Source organism: Neopsephotus bourkii, unplaced genomic scaffold, assembly GCF_033783945.1.
Source record: "Neopsephotus bourkii isolate Nb327-2 ecotype Australia unplaced genomic scaffold, CSIRO-AGI_Nbou_v1 NB_1706, whole genome shotgun sequence".
Classification (NCBI taxonomy): Eukaryota; Metazoa; Chordata; class Aves; order Psittaciformes; family Psittacidae; genus Neopsephotus; species Neopsephotus bourkii.
Window position 1 is genome coordinate 656,309 of NW_026902180.1, and position 16,453 is coordinate 672,761.

At 42.3% G+C, this 16,453-nt stretch overlaps 1 protein-coding gene across 5 annotated transcripts in view; it reads right to left on the bottom strand.

The window, feature by feature from the left end:
- Positions 1–2,413: 2,413 nt before the first annotated feature.
- RMI2 (RecQ mediated genome instability 2) overlaps positions 2,414–16,453 on the bottom strand; it is a 50,055-nt gene continuing 36,015 nt past the window's right edge. For 4 of the 5 annotated variants that reach the window (XM_061376081.1, XM_061376080.1, XM_061376082.1 and 1 more), the window contains 2 exons: positions 10,347–10,411; positions 2,414–2,857 (listed from right to left, as the gene is read on the bottom strand). In XM_061376081.1, coding sequence (XP_061232065.1) covers positions 2,709–2,857; positions 10,347–10,411 — 214 coding nt within the window. In that variant the 3' untranslated portion in view covers positions 2,414–2,708. Of the gene's footprint in view, positions 2,858–3,689; positions 3,997–10,346; positions 10,412–16,453 lie in introns of those variants that run through there. The other variant, XM_061376083.1, reaches the window with a different exon arrangement.

The window sequence follows — 16,453 nt, forward strand, 5'->3', positions numbered from 1 at the left end:
CTGAGCAGCAATGGAGCCAGCACTTCAGGCAACAGAAACCACAGCCCCTCGTGCCCTGGGGTTCTAAACGTGGTCCCTGACACCCACCTACCACATCAACTATAAACAGTGCATCATAACCAGCAACAGAAGTCTGGGCAAAGCACTGTTTATACAGAGCAGGACTAACTGGCTGTAACTGTGGAGTTCTGAAACCAGGCCCTATCCTTACTGGGACTTACAGGGAAGACAGCGTAAGTCTTCATACTGACAGCCACAAACACACTCCGCCTGCTGCAGTTAAGACGTGGAAAAGGGAGAATTCACACTGCTCGGTAGAGCACTACAGTGCCAAACTCTGGAAACCCAGAGATGATGCACTCAGGCCTGAATGGTACTTGAAGATACCAACAGCCATAAGCAGCATCAGCTGCTCATGAGCAATCACTAGAAGTCTTTTGCTTAGAAACTCAGCATTCAACTTTCTGAGACTGCCTTTTGCTTTGAATTCCTAGGAAAGCGCTTTTTGCTGACAACTGTCACAAAAGCATCCAGTGTTGGCTTTAAAACCCTTTAAAACCTTTAAACTAATGTTAACCCTTTAAATTCACTAATGTATTTGCAGGACTTTCTGAAGCAGTACTTCAGTTCAACAACAGTTCTCCTTCCCATTAACTGTCAAGCGAACATGTATAGCTTTGTGCTGATGAAACATGAAAAACTTGCCAGGCGGAGTAGAGCCAGTTTGTGTGTTTAGTGAGGTCAAGTGTACAGTAGAGATCCAGACAAGATACCAAAACACTGTAAATAAAGCAGTGAAGGGATCTAGGTCTTATTGTGCTTGGTACTGACTGTTTGCAAGCAAAGAAACCCCAGATGCTTTGACTTATGGGCCTCTGAATGGCGGAGTGGTGAAAGATGCAAAGAAATCATTTACAAATCCATTCCAGCCCTATGTACATACAACCCACTCCTACAGAAATGCAACTTTTCGGATGCATGCAGTGAATATGTATCACTGCCAGATGGACTAACAGTAGTTTTACTCCTGACAACCACTATACTCTGCACCCACCAACAGGGCTGCAAGCCAGATTTAATATTGCCACATTTACTTACACCAGCAAGGATGCAGCAGACCTTTTAGCTCTTTATTTTCAGGATTTCACTACCTAGTTAGAAAGCACGGTGAGGTGAGTTTACATGCAATGAGCTTCAGGTTCCTGGGAAAAGCAGCATTCAGATGGAAAAGTATCTATTGCTAGGTAAAAAATTGCCAGCCAATACCCTGACCACATGGATCATTCCTGAAAGGCTACAGCATTCCACAAGTGTTTTGTCATTTGTTTTTTTCCCAGCATTAAAAACAATAAATAAACCCAGACTGCCAAAATTCTGTATGTATGTGTGTTCTGGCATTTTGTCAGCAGGGTCTTGGAGCTCAGGATGTCCATTATGCAAGTGCCTCTGATGTGGCCTGGTTTGGAATACTGATCTCAAGGCTGGAATTGACTCTGAAAGCCAGTCCTTCATCTGTAAAGGTCTCATTTAAAGATCTACTGAGAAGAGTATTTCATTTCCATGCACTTTGAAAACATAATCCCCCAGTTTTAAAATTTAGTTACCACCACTGGATTCTCATGTTCAATTGTTCAGAGTACAATTAGAGCACATCTTCCCTTCCTGTATGCATTCCTAATTAACAGAACTACTGCACTACAATAGAGTCCCAAACTACGAAGTCATATCACATAGATAATGCAATGCTTTCTTTAGGAATCAAATTCTCTATAGACAAGAGGGAAGATAAAAGAATAGCCATAGGGCTGATTTTGAAAGGTTTTTCTTTATCAGATTTCATTATTTATATGGGGTTTGGTTTGTTTGAGTTTGAGGTTTTTTTCCACAGGAGGAAAGATTAAAATATATTTAAGAATGATGTAAACAACTAAAAATAGCATAGCTTGGAACAAGAAAGGAAACCTTTAAAGAGAAAAATACTTAGGCTTAGCAAGCTCGTTTCATGAGGTAGTAAAAGTTATTTGCATCTTGAAGCCAGAGAACCTATTCCAAGGAATCCTGCATCACATCTTTTCAGCTAATCTCGCTTCACTGGAACACAGGGGTTATCACTGTACCACTTTCAGAAACACAGAAACCAGAGAGGCGTTTAAGTACAAGACTCTGCTTTTACAGTTAGAAAGAGGCATGTGTCTTACAAACAGAATTTGCTGACATGGTTATTACTAAAAGAGAAAACAGGTGAAGATGTTCTTTCCAACCCCAACTTAGATGGACCAAAATGCATTTTACCTTCATTCCATGTACTGAATTCACCTGGTAACATGAGTTCTGTTCAGCCCTTGCTGCCAAGAATACACCACTACAGTAACGACTATCTAAGCATGGGCCTAGAAACAGCAACTAATACACATAAACATGTAGTAATTTTAATAGCACAGACATCTTAGTACATCAAGTGTTTCTCAAAACTGTTGGTATAAAAAGAGACTGTGAAAGAGATGTACACTGTGATTATTATCAGATATGCACTGATCCCTCCACTTAACTCTGAGCCTGACTTCTCACCTTGGTTTACTCCAGGAGAGTAACCGGTGCTTGTTTGAAAATGCAAATACACAGGATGGCTCAATGCTCTACAGCTGAGAGGGGGAAAAATGAAAAAAAAAAAGTACATTTCCAGGGGTTTTTGGCAGAAGAAAAAATATCTAGGGGATGACTCTGTGCAAATCCTCCACTTCAAGGCTCCACATATCCTTGTGCACGGGGTTTTCAGAAAGATCTGTCATCTTTAAGGCTCGAAGCACAGGCTCAGGACTGCAGGACCGCACCACACCCATCACCATTACATACTTCCCTAAAAAACCAAGAAAGTGTGAAATCTAATTAGCCTCTATTTTAATTCAGAAAGCTAAGTAATTTAAACCAAGTAGTTAAACAGTTTGAATTAAAGCTGCCAATACTTGCAAGAAAACTCAAGGAACTAACATTGCTTGGATCTGAGTTCTGAAAAAGGCTTCATGATCTGTACAGCTGTTTTACAGTATTTTGCTAGATTTTCACATCCACTAGGACTCAAAACCAGCACGATTCCTCCTTCTACCATGCAAGTGGAGGGAGGGCAATTCAGAAGATTGAACATTAAGTAACAAGACTTATTTTGTACCACAACTCCTGCAATGCTGCAGTCCAGCACTTGTTCACTTGAATTAGCAGTGCTGGTGAAGGGAAAAAAAAAAGTAAATAAACAAGTAAATACTATCCTTGCTCCTAGACTCACAGCTCTTCTCTGCAACATCCCAGTTTGATCCACCATTGGCTTTAACTGTGAAGAACTGAAAACAGGCCCTATCTTTACTGGAACTCGCAGGGGAAGGCCGTGTCTTTGTACTGATAGCCACAAACACGCTCCTGCGGCAGCACACGCTGCTCCTTCTGACTGCCATAGCAGCACAGCTTTTTCAGGGTGCTGCTGGTGTCTGTGAAATGATGCCTGTGCAGCTGCGCTAGTTTTGCGCGCCCCAGGCACGTATTCGACACACACCCGCTGCCTGCAAGCCTCCCGCTTTCGGACAAGGGGAGCAGCTGCACCCCTGCGCACGCGAGCCAAGAGGAGCCGCAAGTGACGGCCCACGATGCAAGGGAAAGAGGCCCCGCAGCGGCTGTATCCCGCGCCCGGCTCCCGGTACCTGCGCTGAGGCAGGGCCGCCCCTTGGGCACCTCCTCCACCCCGAGCACGGTGAAGGGGCCGCTGTCATCATGCAGCCGGGCCGAGCCGCCGCGGGCGCCGCCGCGCTCCACCTCCAGCACAGTGCCCTGCATCCACACGACCCGCAGGCACAGCGGTGCCCGGCCCGCCTCCGCCCGGACCAACTGCCACGTCCCACCGGCACCCCGCACTGCGCCCCGCAGCTGGGCGGCCAGCACCTTCACCGGCGGCCCCGGAGCACCCCCGGCCATGCTGTGCCGCGGGAAGTACACTGGTGCGGGCGGCCGCTGAGGAACAGACGCGAAAGGCGGGAAGCTGCGCACGTCCCGCCCCAGCGGCAGACGGCGTCGGCGCCGTAACGGCCGGCGAGATCTCGGCGGGCCCTGCGCCGGCACCGGAGGGGAGCGATGGCGGCGCCTGGTCCCCGGCGGGCAGGGGGAGACCGTCCCCAGGACTTAGAAATAAAGATCGGGGATAGCGTCCCGCTTACGTGGCGGCTGAGCTGCACCCCTCGTTTCACCGCCACATAACGGCGGCATTCCGAGGAGCGGCGCTGTGATCGTGATGATGTGATAAACACATAAATGTATTGGCTTTCGCAAATCATAGGTGTGGTTATGTGGATATAACTGTACCAGTTTACAATAACAAAACTCGCTAAAGACACAAGACTAGACAAAAAGGTTCAGATCTCTTGATCAAAACGGAGTCACATAGCAAAAGAATTTGTAAAGGTAAAAGAAATAAGGGGGCGGGGGAGCTTGATACAAGGAAAGCTAGTGCCTGGAAAACAGAGTTAAGTACTTTTTAGCTTAACTTAGGTTGTCGAAAGAGAACAATGTTTATGTTGTAAGTCTGTGGAATGCAGTGGCCCCAGTAAACATGAGTTAATTGTTTCACACTAGTCTTCTAAAGTAGTTTTAAAGAGCAGTGTTTGTGTTGTAAATCTGTGGTGAGATAACAGGATTTAGTGGCCCCACTAAACGTGAATGAGTTATTTCACACCATCCTTCTACTTACCAGTTTAGAGACAGAGCCTCCCAAACATCTGCTAGCTTGGGATACTCCTTGTCTGCCCATCCTGCAATAAATTTTGCAGGAAGGTCACAGTGTTTTAAATCTTTGCTAGTTATCAGAATAATTACAGATATAGCTAGTTGTGTGATTACTGGAGGGTCCAACTGTGTCAAAGGTGAAAAGTACACTATGAGGAAGACTGCTTACTTCATCTTGAAGACCCCTACTCACAAGAGGAAGACTGTTTACTTCATCCTCAAGACTCCTGCCCACAATCACCACAGAGAAGTGGGCAGACGCCAAGAGGAGGAGACTTATAATCAGGAGCTAGTTATAATATCCCCCGCCTATATGCGGGAATTATGAATATGCATGTAATTAATGTAATAGCGAAAGTATATAAACCTGTAACAAATGCTAATCACTTGCGCCTCTGGCTACGGTCATGTGCCCAGATATGTTGCTTTTGCTTTACTGACTTTGTCGCTCAATCAAACCTTGTTATCTTAAGAGGCGTGAGTTCATATTTCACAATGGTGCTCCTGTCTGCCACCGCCCGGGTGCGGTAATCCAGTCGCCGATGAGGGCAGAGGGAGCACGAGCACCCCTCCTTTTGCACTGGACACGCGCAGCCAGCGCTTGTGCATTAGAAACAAATAAAAGGCTTGTATGGTAAATAAAGTACTTGTCGGGGGTGTGCTGCCTTCGGCCCAAACCGCGGTCAAGGCAGGCTACTCCCAGGGGCTTTGCCTCTTCCCGACAAGCCTAATACTGTTCCAGGGCTCGCCATCAGCCCCTTCCACCGAGGGGCTTGGCAAGAGCCCCACCTGAATCATTTCACCTCAGATCAGCCCGGGATCGACTCCTCTACGTGCAAAAACCAGCGAACACCCGGCCCGGCGGTTCGGTCTGAGCAGAAAGCACTTTCCTGAGTCCCAACAGCACCTGAGCAAGGCCAGGCCGCTCTGCAGCCCGGGTTCTGCCCCCTGCCCCAAGGCTCTTCCACGCAGGCTGTCGGAGCCCTCCCAGGTGGTTTCGTGCAGCATTTCCTCAGTACCTAGCAAGAAATGATGACTTCATGTTTACTGCTTAGTTGATGAAGATCCTCCAGTTTTATGGGGAAAAAGAGAAAATGCACATGCTGATTTCCTCAGGGGTGCTTTCAGAATATATGTTTATTGTATATTCTCATGTGGAAATCTGAAGCATAATGCACTGAAAATTTCAAGTTTTTAATGAAAGATTTGAGCTGGGAGACTTTAATTCCAAGGCCTTTAAGAATTTATTTGCTGTTTATATTACCGATGGGCTTTGCTGTAATCTGAAATCCTTGAAATGTTACGGTTTCCTTTGGGTGGGTGGGTTGACATTTCATTTAGAAATTAAGCCAAGAAATAAGCTAATGGAAAACCAGGAGGGTGGGAGGAAGAAAAAGAAACAAATTAGGAAAACCAAGGGGACAGATTCCTCAATTTCACAAGTTGTTACCTACAAAAGTGCAAAATTGGTAAAAATGCACAGAGAGCTGACTCCCCTGCAATGGTTCTGATTTAAAGCAGATTTTGTTCTCCGTTATAATAGCCAGTTACTTTATTTTAAATCTCTCGCTCTGTTTTGAGTAGCAAAATACATCAAAAGGCCTTTTTTTTCTATTTACCCATCATGTTATGAATTATTTATTCAGTATATCTTTTTTACAGAGCTATTTTCTGTTTAGAGACCTTCTGTAAATGGGACTTCATTCCTTTTATAGGATAAGGAAGCAGTTAACTTTTTGTTACCACTTACAGTAAGAATAAAAGATAATATTGGTAATAACAGTAAAAACATCTAAGCACAATACAGAATCATGTAATCTGGCAATCAAATCATATGGCTTACAGGAATAGAAAGACGTTAAATGGTTACTGTATGTGAATGCAAATTTGAGTGAGGCTCACGGGAGTATTGTAATTTATGCCCCTAAGCTGTAGTCACTTGACAGCATCAATATTTAGTTTCACATAAAAAAAATTAATTGTGCCAAATATTGATAAAAGTATTGTATTCCTATTTGTTCCTGTATAATAGGAGGGTCTAATGATTATTAAGCCATTAAATCTACAGATGAAGGCAGGACCCCTACAAGGGTGTAACCTCCAGGAGAGGCTAAAAGGTCCCTTTTAAAAGATTTTCCTTGAAGAAACTGTTATAAGAAGAAAAGCAAAAGCACTGGTGATCTTCACCAAGAAATGGATTTGTTTTCCTAAACCAGAAAATCCTTATCTTTCAGTAAAATGTGAAGTTATACTGAATTATCCGCAAAGGTCTTATCAAAGAACTGCCTCAGCTCAGCATGGAGACACATTCTGCACCTGCAAGGAAAATGTCTGATGCCTCAACAGACTGTTTTCTGGAGATGATCCCACAGTGTTCATCCTGATTTAAGGGTAGCAGAGGAAGCTCAGCACTCAGAAAAGGCAATGAGTAGGTGGCTGGCAGGCTGTAAATCACAGTAGATTAAACTTGAGCACGTTTTGTGAGAGGATGCTGGGTGAGACAGAGTTTTGGTTTGTGTAGATTAAAAAGAAGGAATCCTCTGCCTGCTGCTACAATATGTGCCTTTCTTCAAAGCAGTCTTCAAGGACATTATTCCTCAATGCTCACACGCACGAGATGCTGTCACAGTACAGGTAATAAAGGTCAGACTACACACAGATTAAGACAGTCCAGAGCGCAGCAGGAGCCAGATCTTCCTCAATTAAACTCTGGCACTGTTTTGCTGGTATGGTGTCAAGAGACCTTAGAAATCTGACCCATGAACAGAGATTTTCAAAGAATCAGCAACTTGAAATTTTCTTTCCAACTCAGACCTTTTCACCCTCTCACTGACAGTAGTACTTAAAACGGAACCAATTCTCTAGCCCCCTCTCTAGTTTTGGTAAAAGGCTGATACACAAGCAGAAAAATCCTTCTCTCTCTTGGCCAGAAATTCTGATATTTTACAATCTTTCATCCTACCCAGAAGAGTTTTAAAACAGATCTCCCTCCCAGTCCATTGGTCAGTGTGTACAGAAAAGGTTCTTACAGAATCATAGAATGGTTTGGGTTGGAAGTGACCTCAAGATCATCTAGTTCCAACCGCCTGACATGTGCAGGGATGCCCGACACTAGACCATGTTACCCAAGGCTCTGTCCAACCTGGCCTTGAACACTGCCAGGGATGGAGCATTTACCACTTTTTTGGGCAGCCTGTGCCAGTGCCTCACCAGCCTCACATAAAGAATTCCTTCCTTTTATGTATCCTGAACTTCCCCTGTTTTAGTTTGAACCCATTGCCCCTTGTCCTATCACTACAGTCCCTGAGGAAGAGCCCCTCTCCAGCATCCCTGTAGGCCCAAAACTTTTTGAGTTTTATTTCTCAGTTTCTCTTTCCTAGTACTGAGAAGTCACTAACTGGATTTCAAAAAAAGTTGGTGGTTGGTTTTGGTGGTTTGTTTTTTTTTTTTGTTTGGTTTTGGGTTTGTGTTTTGTTTTTTTCCCTAAGATTTGGAATCCAATCAATATTTATAGTTTAAAAAAAATAATTTTAGTGTTTTCTAAATACTTGCTTTAGAAACAAGGCTACCTGGAAGCTCCACAGATGAATGGAAGAAAGGTCATGAAGTGTGGAGCTGATAAATACATGGATCATAATGGCAATGTCAGAATGGCCCACAGATGCCCATAAAACACATCCTATAGAAAATCTTGTTTGTGGTAGCCCAGAAGCTGAGGGATTTGAGTGTGATGGGGCAGCTCCTCACCTGCTGCAACCTGCTGCTTTGTCAGTATCTCCTGCAGACACTGGCTGTCCACAGTCACAGAGTAAACTGCAAAGTGATATGATTGTGTCTTTTATATCCTCCTTCAGTAAGAGGAAGCAGCTAAGGATCTAAGCATGACAAAAACAAGAAAACAACACTTTGTAAAAACTCCGTAAGTAAGAAGAGGGATCTGAGACAAATTATCTTCCTTTCCCTGGTATTCATATGAAACTTCACTCAAGGACTAACTTTAGCACAGACAAGAACTCTTTAAGTTTACACCTCTAGGAGACCACCCTAGTTTATGCTTATTTTCTTATACTGAACACAGAACTACATGAAGCAATCACAGGAATATACAATTCACTTGTTTCCTGATGTTTTGTACTGCATAACAGACTCAGTGTGGACATGTTTTTATTTATTTTATTTTTTTAGCAGCCTTCCACTATCTGAAGGGGGCCTATAGGGTGCTGGGGAGGGACTCTTCATCAGGGTCTGTAGTGATAGGACAAGGGGTAATGGGTTCAAACTTAAACAGGGGAAGTTCAGGTTAGATATTAAGAGGAAATTCTTTACTGTAAGGCTGGTGAGGCATTGGAATGGGTTGCCCAGGGAGGTTGTGAATGGTCCATCCCTGGAGGTGTTCAAGGCCAGGTTGGGCAGAGCCTTGGGTGGCATGGTTTAGTGTGAGGTGTCCCTGCCCATGGCAGGGGGGTTGAAAGTAGATGATCTTAAGGCGCTTTCCAACTCCAAGTATTCTATGATTCTAAGCTGACATGCTGGATGAAGTCTGGAAAACCATCCTCATCCTTCATTTATCTTTTTGTTTAGTCTATCTTATCATCACTGAATTTAATTAATAGTTTGAAATTAATGCATCAGTGGGATAAATTAATGGGTCAGAAGTTGGTCATACTTGCATCCTTAACCTGAACTTCAGCTGCTTGTAATTTATGCTTTGGGACTGATCGGTCTAGCATATGGATGCTAAATTATGTTTCAGCAGCAATTTCAAAAGACCTGGAGCCAGGCAAGTTGACTGCTGAAATAGGAAAACTCTAGGTGCAACCTGCCAAAGCTTTATTTAGCAGGGAATTTTTAGAGGTGACTTGGACAAGGCAGGTAAATGTGAGTGACAGCCATCATAATATGACTACTAACAACAAGAAGAGTCTGGCCTCTCCTGTAGTGTCATCCTGCCAAAACTGCATGGGAGTCATTCTCAAATAAGATGAACTAACTTTTGTGGAAAATGCTATCAAGTAAAGCATTCACAAGGGACCATCTTGTGCTCGTCTTTCATGAGAACCTAATACAGGTGCTATACATTACCTGTTAGCATATGCTCAGTGGAGTCAGTAGAGGATTACAGTGAGAACCTTCCTGCAGCTGCCAGAGATGCCAGTTGCACCCCATATCTCCTGGAAAAACAGAGGACAAACATCATCTGGCTCAGGCACTTCCTCAGTGGAAACCTCAGCTTGTACACCCAGCAAGCCCTAACATGAGAAATTATTTCATTGCTCTCACCATCACGCAAACTTAACCAGTTCCTGTCACTCACCACACATCCCTACTGACAGTAACCTACAGGCTATGAAAACAGCAGTGCTCTCCAGCTTAGCTGACTCATCTCCTTTACAAGGAATACTTAGAGGAAATGCTTAGAGAGCTCTAGGCACATTGTACAGAAGTGGGTGTCACCTGTTTATTTATTTCCATGCTATAATTATGCTGGCATGTAACTAAAAAAAAAAATCAGCATTCTATGGAATAGGAGTATCACATGATGAAAGAAAAAAACAAAAAGGATAATCATAGTCTTACTTTACCAGTATTGCTTGCTGCTCTGGGAATAGGATGTACAGCTGGCTTCCAGATGACTTTCTTCAAACTCCTATCCAAGAAAAAAAGAACTCTTTTTAAACAGGAAATATGAATGTCATCCAAAGCAGTATATCTTTGTCCTGATTGAAGTGAAGCCAGTAGCTAGGAGACTTCAGTCATTCAGCCTTTCTGATTTCATTTCACTTCATAAAGGAACTGGATGTTTAGGAGAAACTTAACAGGACTGGAGAGACCCTATAACCAGTGTAGGGGAATACAGATTACAGTATCCTCCCTTGACAGCTGCTGGCTTTGCATAAATATAACTCTCATCAGTACTGTCAGCATCCAGTTTGTCCAGTGGAGTGACAGCAGAATAATTTTCTGAAAGAAAAGTAATCAGAAGAGTAGCGTTTTATTTTTTGAAACTTGAAATCAAACATTGGAAATATAGAGGCCAGTAAGGCTGAGACATTCCACCTGTTCCAGAGCATCCACTGGCAGGGTTCTGCAATATTCAAGGCCTGTCTGAAGACTTATGAAATGAATTGCTACTGCTTAGAAGGGAGAGGCTTTTACTAATAGTCAAATTTTCAAGCAGGCAAGATCTTTTTCAGGTCTGATCAAAGAGACCATCCTTCTCTACATGCCTTACCTTGTTTAAACTGAAACCATCACAGCTACATCACTAACAATCAAGGTAATTTGAAATTAATAAAAGGTTAGAACAGGATTGAAAGGAGTTCAGAGCTTCCATACAAGGACTCAGGAATTCTGTACCAATCTCACGCTCAGCACACACCTCGCTGTGTGAGGGAGTATTTTGTAGAGTCTCCAGAAGACAGACATTTGATAGCAGTTTGGTTGCAGCTGCAGGGCACACAGCCAAGCAGACCAGTCAGCTGTTTTCTAGCAACTGAAAACTCATGTGAAAAGTGAATACTTCTCACTATTCCCCATGCTTTAACTGATGCTTTTTTACTTGTAATCCCATGGAACATCACCAGAGACACAGATGTGGTGGCTGTCCTTAACTAAATTTTGCTCAGAGGTCAGAGAATCTCCATGTAAAATGGCTGCATTTATTTTCTGGGATGCTGAAAAACTGGTCTCCACACTCACCTGGTGCTGGCAGTAATACTGGGATGAAAAGCAGAAATGGCCTTGAATGGGAAGAATGCTGCTAAGTGCTGAGAGGGAAGGCACTGGCACTGGTACTTTAGAAAGCATGAGCTAAAATCATAGCTGAAGGAACACGGGCCTTGTGCTGCTCTGCAGCAGGGAAGTGGAGCATGAACTCAGAACAAACAGCTGAATGACTGAAAACGCAAAAAACATATGAAGAGGAAATCAACAGCAGTGAAACTTTTGTTTAAAGCTGCTCAATAATAGCACTGCCATGCTATTATGTACTTAGATGGACTTGGGCCTAAATAAGCTTGGTTTTCAATCTCTTACATTATGGCATGCATTTGGCAGAGCAAGGTTCAAAACTGGCAGTAGTTTTGAGCCCAGACATGACATTTACTGCCGTACCACCTACAAATAACAACTCGCACCCCCAGCTACCGGTATGAATGAACAAACGTTGGCATGTACAGTAACGTCAATTTTGGATGAAAGTCACATCAGTGTATGAGCTATACAAGGCCTCTTTATCTCTTAACAGGTCTAAGAGAGGGTATAAAATGGGAAGTAAAATCACAGAATTCTTCCTAAATCAGGACATTCAATGTATAATTGCTGAAATACATTTTCACATTCTTAAGCTTCTTTGTTAAAAAATCAAGACACAAGATTGCATGAGTCAACTGGGAGACATCTCATAAGTTCAGCTTAGAAAGACCTCTACAACTCATATGGAAATGTCACATTTTAAAATATAATTTGACACTGAAATGTCACAAACTGCCTCCACCTCTTGACTTAAGTGATTTTAATCACAGGTTCTAGTCTGTAGTCTGCACAGAACCCTATATTAAACACTATATTGAAACTCTCTAATTGAGACCCATCTCTTTCCACTAAGCCCATTTGACCCCATGCAGGGTTAAATATGAACTTGCTGGAATGAAGGTCGGGCTTTTATTGCTGACATTTGAAGTGTTGAATAACCATCACTGACAACTGATCCACAAGTACTTAGTTTCTGCTAAGGTAAGTAAATCTACTGGTGCTAAAACATTTGCATCAGCTCCTTCCAGTGGGACTCCAGATCTTGTGTGAGGAACTAAAACAGGAAAACAAAATGAACCAGAGGAACATACAAAAAAATTGTGAAAAGGACCCACTAATGGTTGTGATGAAGATTGCAGTGAGGCAACTATACAAATATTTATTTATCTAAATAAAGTTAAAAAATTATTAATGAGTGATATTAAATATATATATATGGCTAAAACGTAGTTGTAGAACACAATGGTTGTTTCTAAATGTAGCTCTATATAGGGCAGCCCTCCAAACCAAAGAGCAAAACTTGGACTTCAAATACAACCAAAAAGCAAGTCTTTGGAGATTCAAAAATATTGAAGCCAAATGTTTTAGCAAGCTTTCAGCTTATCATGAAAAGCAGCAATAAATGGTAAATGCAAAACCAGTATGCCTTATTTTCAAAACCTGACAAGCCCACAAAACCAGACTTGCTGTAGTGCACTCTACTGCAAAAGCCAACAGAGCCCACTTATTCAAAATAGAAACTGTCAATACTTTAAGAGCTGAGTAGGAGACATCAGCATAGATAGTGTCTAAGACTCCTGCAAATGCCACAGAGCCTGAAGTGGCTGTGCAGAGCTGGCATGACATGTGCAATGTTTGCCTACACTTTTGGAGTTCGGACATTCCAAACACCAAGCACTTATAATCAAGTAAGTTCAGATTTTGTACAGGAGCATTTGAAGATATGTAGCTCTGCTACAATTTGAACAGATATGAGGTTTTGGCAATAGACAATTCAAAATGGAAAGTAATTGCATGCAACCTCAATTTGCAAGGCAAAGTTCATCAGAGTACTCCAGCTTAGTTGCTGGTTACAGCTTCATTTATGAGAAACTGCAGGGTGAAAGTGAAAGGCATAAAGCAGTTCCTTTTTCTCATCTACAGATCTCTAGTCTGACTGCTTAATCTAAACTCTTAAATGAGAATACTGTGATTACTAACAAGTACTCCTAACGGATGTGGGTAAAGTATTTTCATTTTCATTGTTTTCATAGATTTTAAGGCAGAGTGAGAATTGAATAGCTGAACCTATTGTCTGACACAGACCACTGATTTATTTGCATTCTGGTACCTCTGGCTCTTTCGTTACTGGGAACTCAGCAGTGTTTCAGTCCACTTCAGACCACAAGAACCTCCAACAATCACCAATGGAGCTAACGAGGCTGAAGCACACTCAGTATTGTGTTCACACTGGCATTTGATGCAACCCCTTTTATACCAATTTCTGCTAAATCAAATACTTGGGTGAATATCTAGGTGATGGCAAAAATATCCTCCAGGCCCCTTTTCTTTCCTCTATCCATGTTGGTTAACAGTAGTTAACCATATTGATGATGGAATTAATAGCTTATGGCAGATGTTTTTCAAATGCAGCTGGGTTGGCCCCAGTCACAGTTCTGCTGACTGGTAAAATTAAACATTCGGGTATATAGGTTATATTCAGCATATGTAATGTGGATAGAGCTCATAAAATACTGTGGCTGGCCCCATTAAATTACAGTATATACTACCTATAAAACCAGCACTGCTTGGTATCACCCTGCTGATTCTTCTGACTTAGGCCCTGTTCTAATGGTACACAGAGCCTTCTGAGACATGCTACAGACTTTAAACCTTCTTTTGCATCAGCCTGAGTAATGGTTGTAAACAGACTTGCAAAATAAAGGCTGGGAGGAACAGTCCTTATCAAGAAAATATCTAAAATTCAGTTAGAGGAGTGTTCATTTAAATAGTGCCACAATTTACTCAAAGCTGGCAGTATTCAGTGAATGTGCCTTTTGCTTCTGGCTACTTTCCCTTCTGTTTCTTATAAATGTCATTGAAGTACCCTGGATAATGGCTGCACACACGATTGGCTGGGGAGAGCAGAAATTCCAGACAAAGAAACATAACTGAAAGTACTTAGAGAATCTTTTTCAGTCATCCTCTGATCTGTAAAACAGATAGATACATTTATTCTAAAGACTGCCCAGCTCTAAAACAATAGAGCTTCCTCCACCAGTACTTCTGCAATCTTTGTCACACAGCTGTGGAGTAGTGCAAACTGATAACGTTTGTAGAGTACTTGTCATAAAAGCAGCACTGCCATAAAGTTCTCACTCCTAAACTGTGGGGAAAGTTTAAGTTTCTGTTCTAGAGTTCAAAGCAGTTTGCAGTTTTGCAATGATCTCTAACTGCAGTTTCTGGTCTGTAATCTTGCATTAAGCCTCATGAAATTCCTGGTATGTGAGCAGGAAAGTGTGTACTGTTTCTTTGTTGTTACATCAGTAAAGTTATAGGCAGAACACTTAGGAGCAATGCTTTTCTCTTTCCTGGTAGCCATTTCTCATGCAGGCACGTACTGAAGAACAAGTTTCCATTATTGCTTTCATTTCACTGGTTTTCATTATCTGTAAAAGCCTGACTATACAGCACCTCAACTTAATAGCTCTGAAGTTCTATCTTTGTGTTGCGGCTCTGCATAAATGGGCAGACTGTGCATTTCAGAAGGTAAGAAACGAATAGGATTTGAACAAAAAGGCTTCTGAAAAGTGGCAAGTTGTATCCTGGGTCAGATCTGGTCTTCTGTCCCACTCAGGGAGAAAGGAGCTTCTGCCTCCCTTCTCCTTCCCTTCTCCCTTCTCCAAGGGCTACATCTTGGCTGGCTACTGTTTGACCTCTGTGGAAGCAGGTTAGCTCTAATCATAGAAGCACAAGATTCCTGTGAAGGTGGGATGAGATGTCTAGATTGCGGATCTATAAAATTCTGAAATTTATCTAATTTGGCCAAATGCCTCAGGAGGAAGGAGTGCTCCCCTGGTTGCAGAGCTGTCTGATTACCCACTGCTTGGGACTTAAGTACTTACTGCTTCCTTCCTTTTTTCTTCAGTGAGCACAGGCCCTGCATTAAAACCTTCTCCTTCAGAAGGAAAGGGAACTCTATTGTGCTGCAATTCTAAAGCAACAGATGACTTAAACCTGGGAGGCATTTTTTTCAGCAAAGCAGACAGGAAATGTTGCATAGTCACAAAATGTTGCATGCACAAAAACTGAGACTACTCTCTGTCTTGTGAGTGAAGAGGTTGGGCATCAATTCCAAACATGGGGAATACTCATTTAAGCTCATCAGGATACATGCTATATTGCAGTATATTCTAGGAAACTTTAATTAGTTCACATTTTCAGCTGAAATATAGTTACTTTAAAAATTATTTTTTTAAGAGAAAACACCAATTCAGTGTGTTTTTTCTTTTCTCAGTTCTGCAAGAATTTGAGTTTTATGGGAAAACTGTCACTATTTTTTCAAGCTAAATGAAATACTAGGGCTTTGAAATAGTTCTCAGCCCTTCAGGGACTTCATTAGAGACATTTTCTTTAAAGGGATACCATCACCTTTTCAACCTCATCAGTTTTACCCAACAGTTTACCAGTGACGGCATTTGTGGGAATGTGGGCATTTAAGGTTTAAATGAGAGAAATTCAGGCTCAGTTTCCCTCCTGCATAAAGGGACTCAAGGACATGCTTGTCAAGCTCACTTTGAAATGATGACCTCACCATAAGCCTATAGAAGGAAACATTCTCTGGTCTTCTCATGAACTTGCTTCAGCTCAAAGAGAGGCATTCAAGAGCCATTCACCTACAGAAAGAACAGGACTTGCCTTTAAGCCTTGAGATTGGGGCACTGATTTGAGAGGTGAGCCACAGAATTCTGGATCAGCTTCACATACCACTTACGTACTTTATCTAATAATTGCTTAACGTACAATATGTAACTGCACTCAGAGAAGGCACCAGAATCTAGTGTTTCCCACTCACAGGTAAGTGCTCTAGCTGTAAATCTCCAAGCCTCTCTTGGCTAACAAATACTCCTCCTTGGCTAACAAATACTCCTCCTTCCCTTTCAAAAAGGAGAGACCT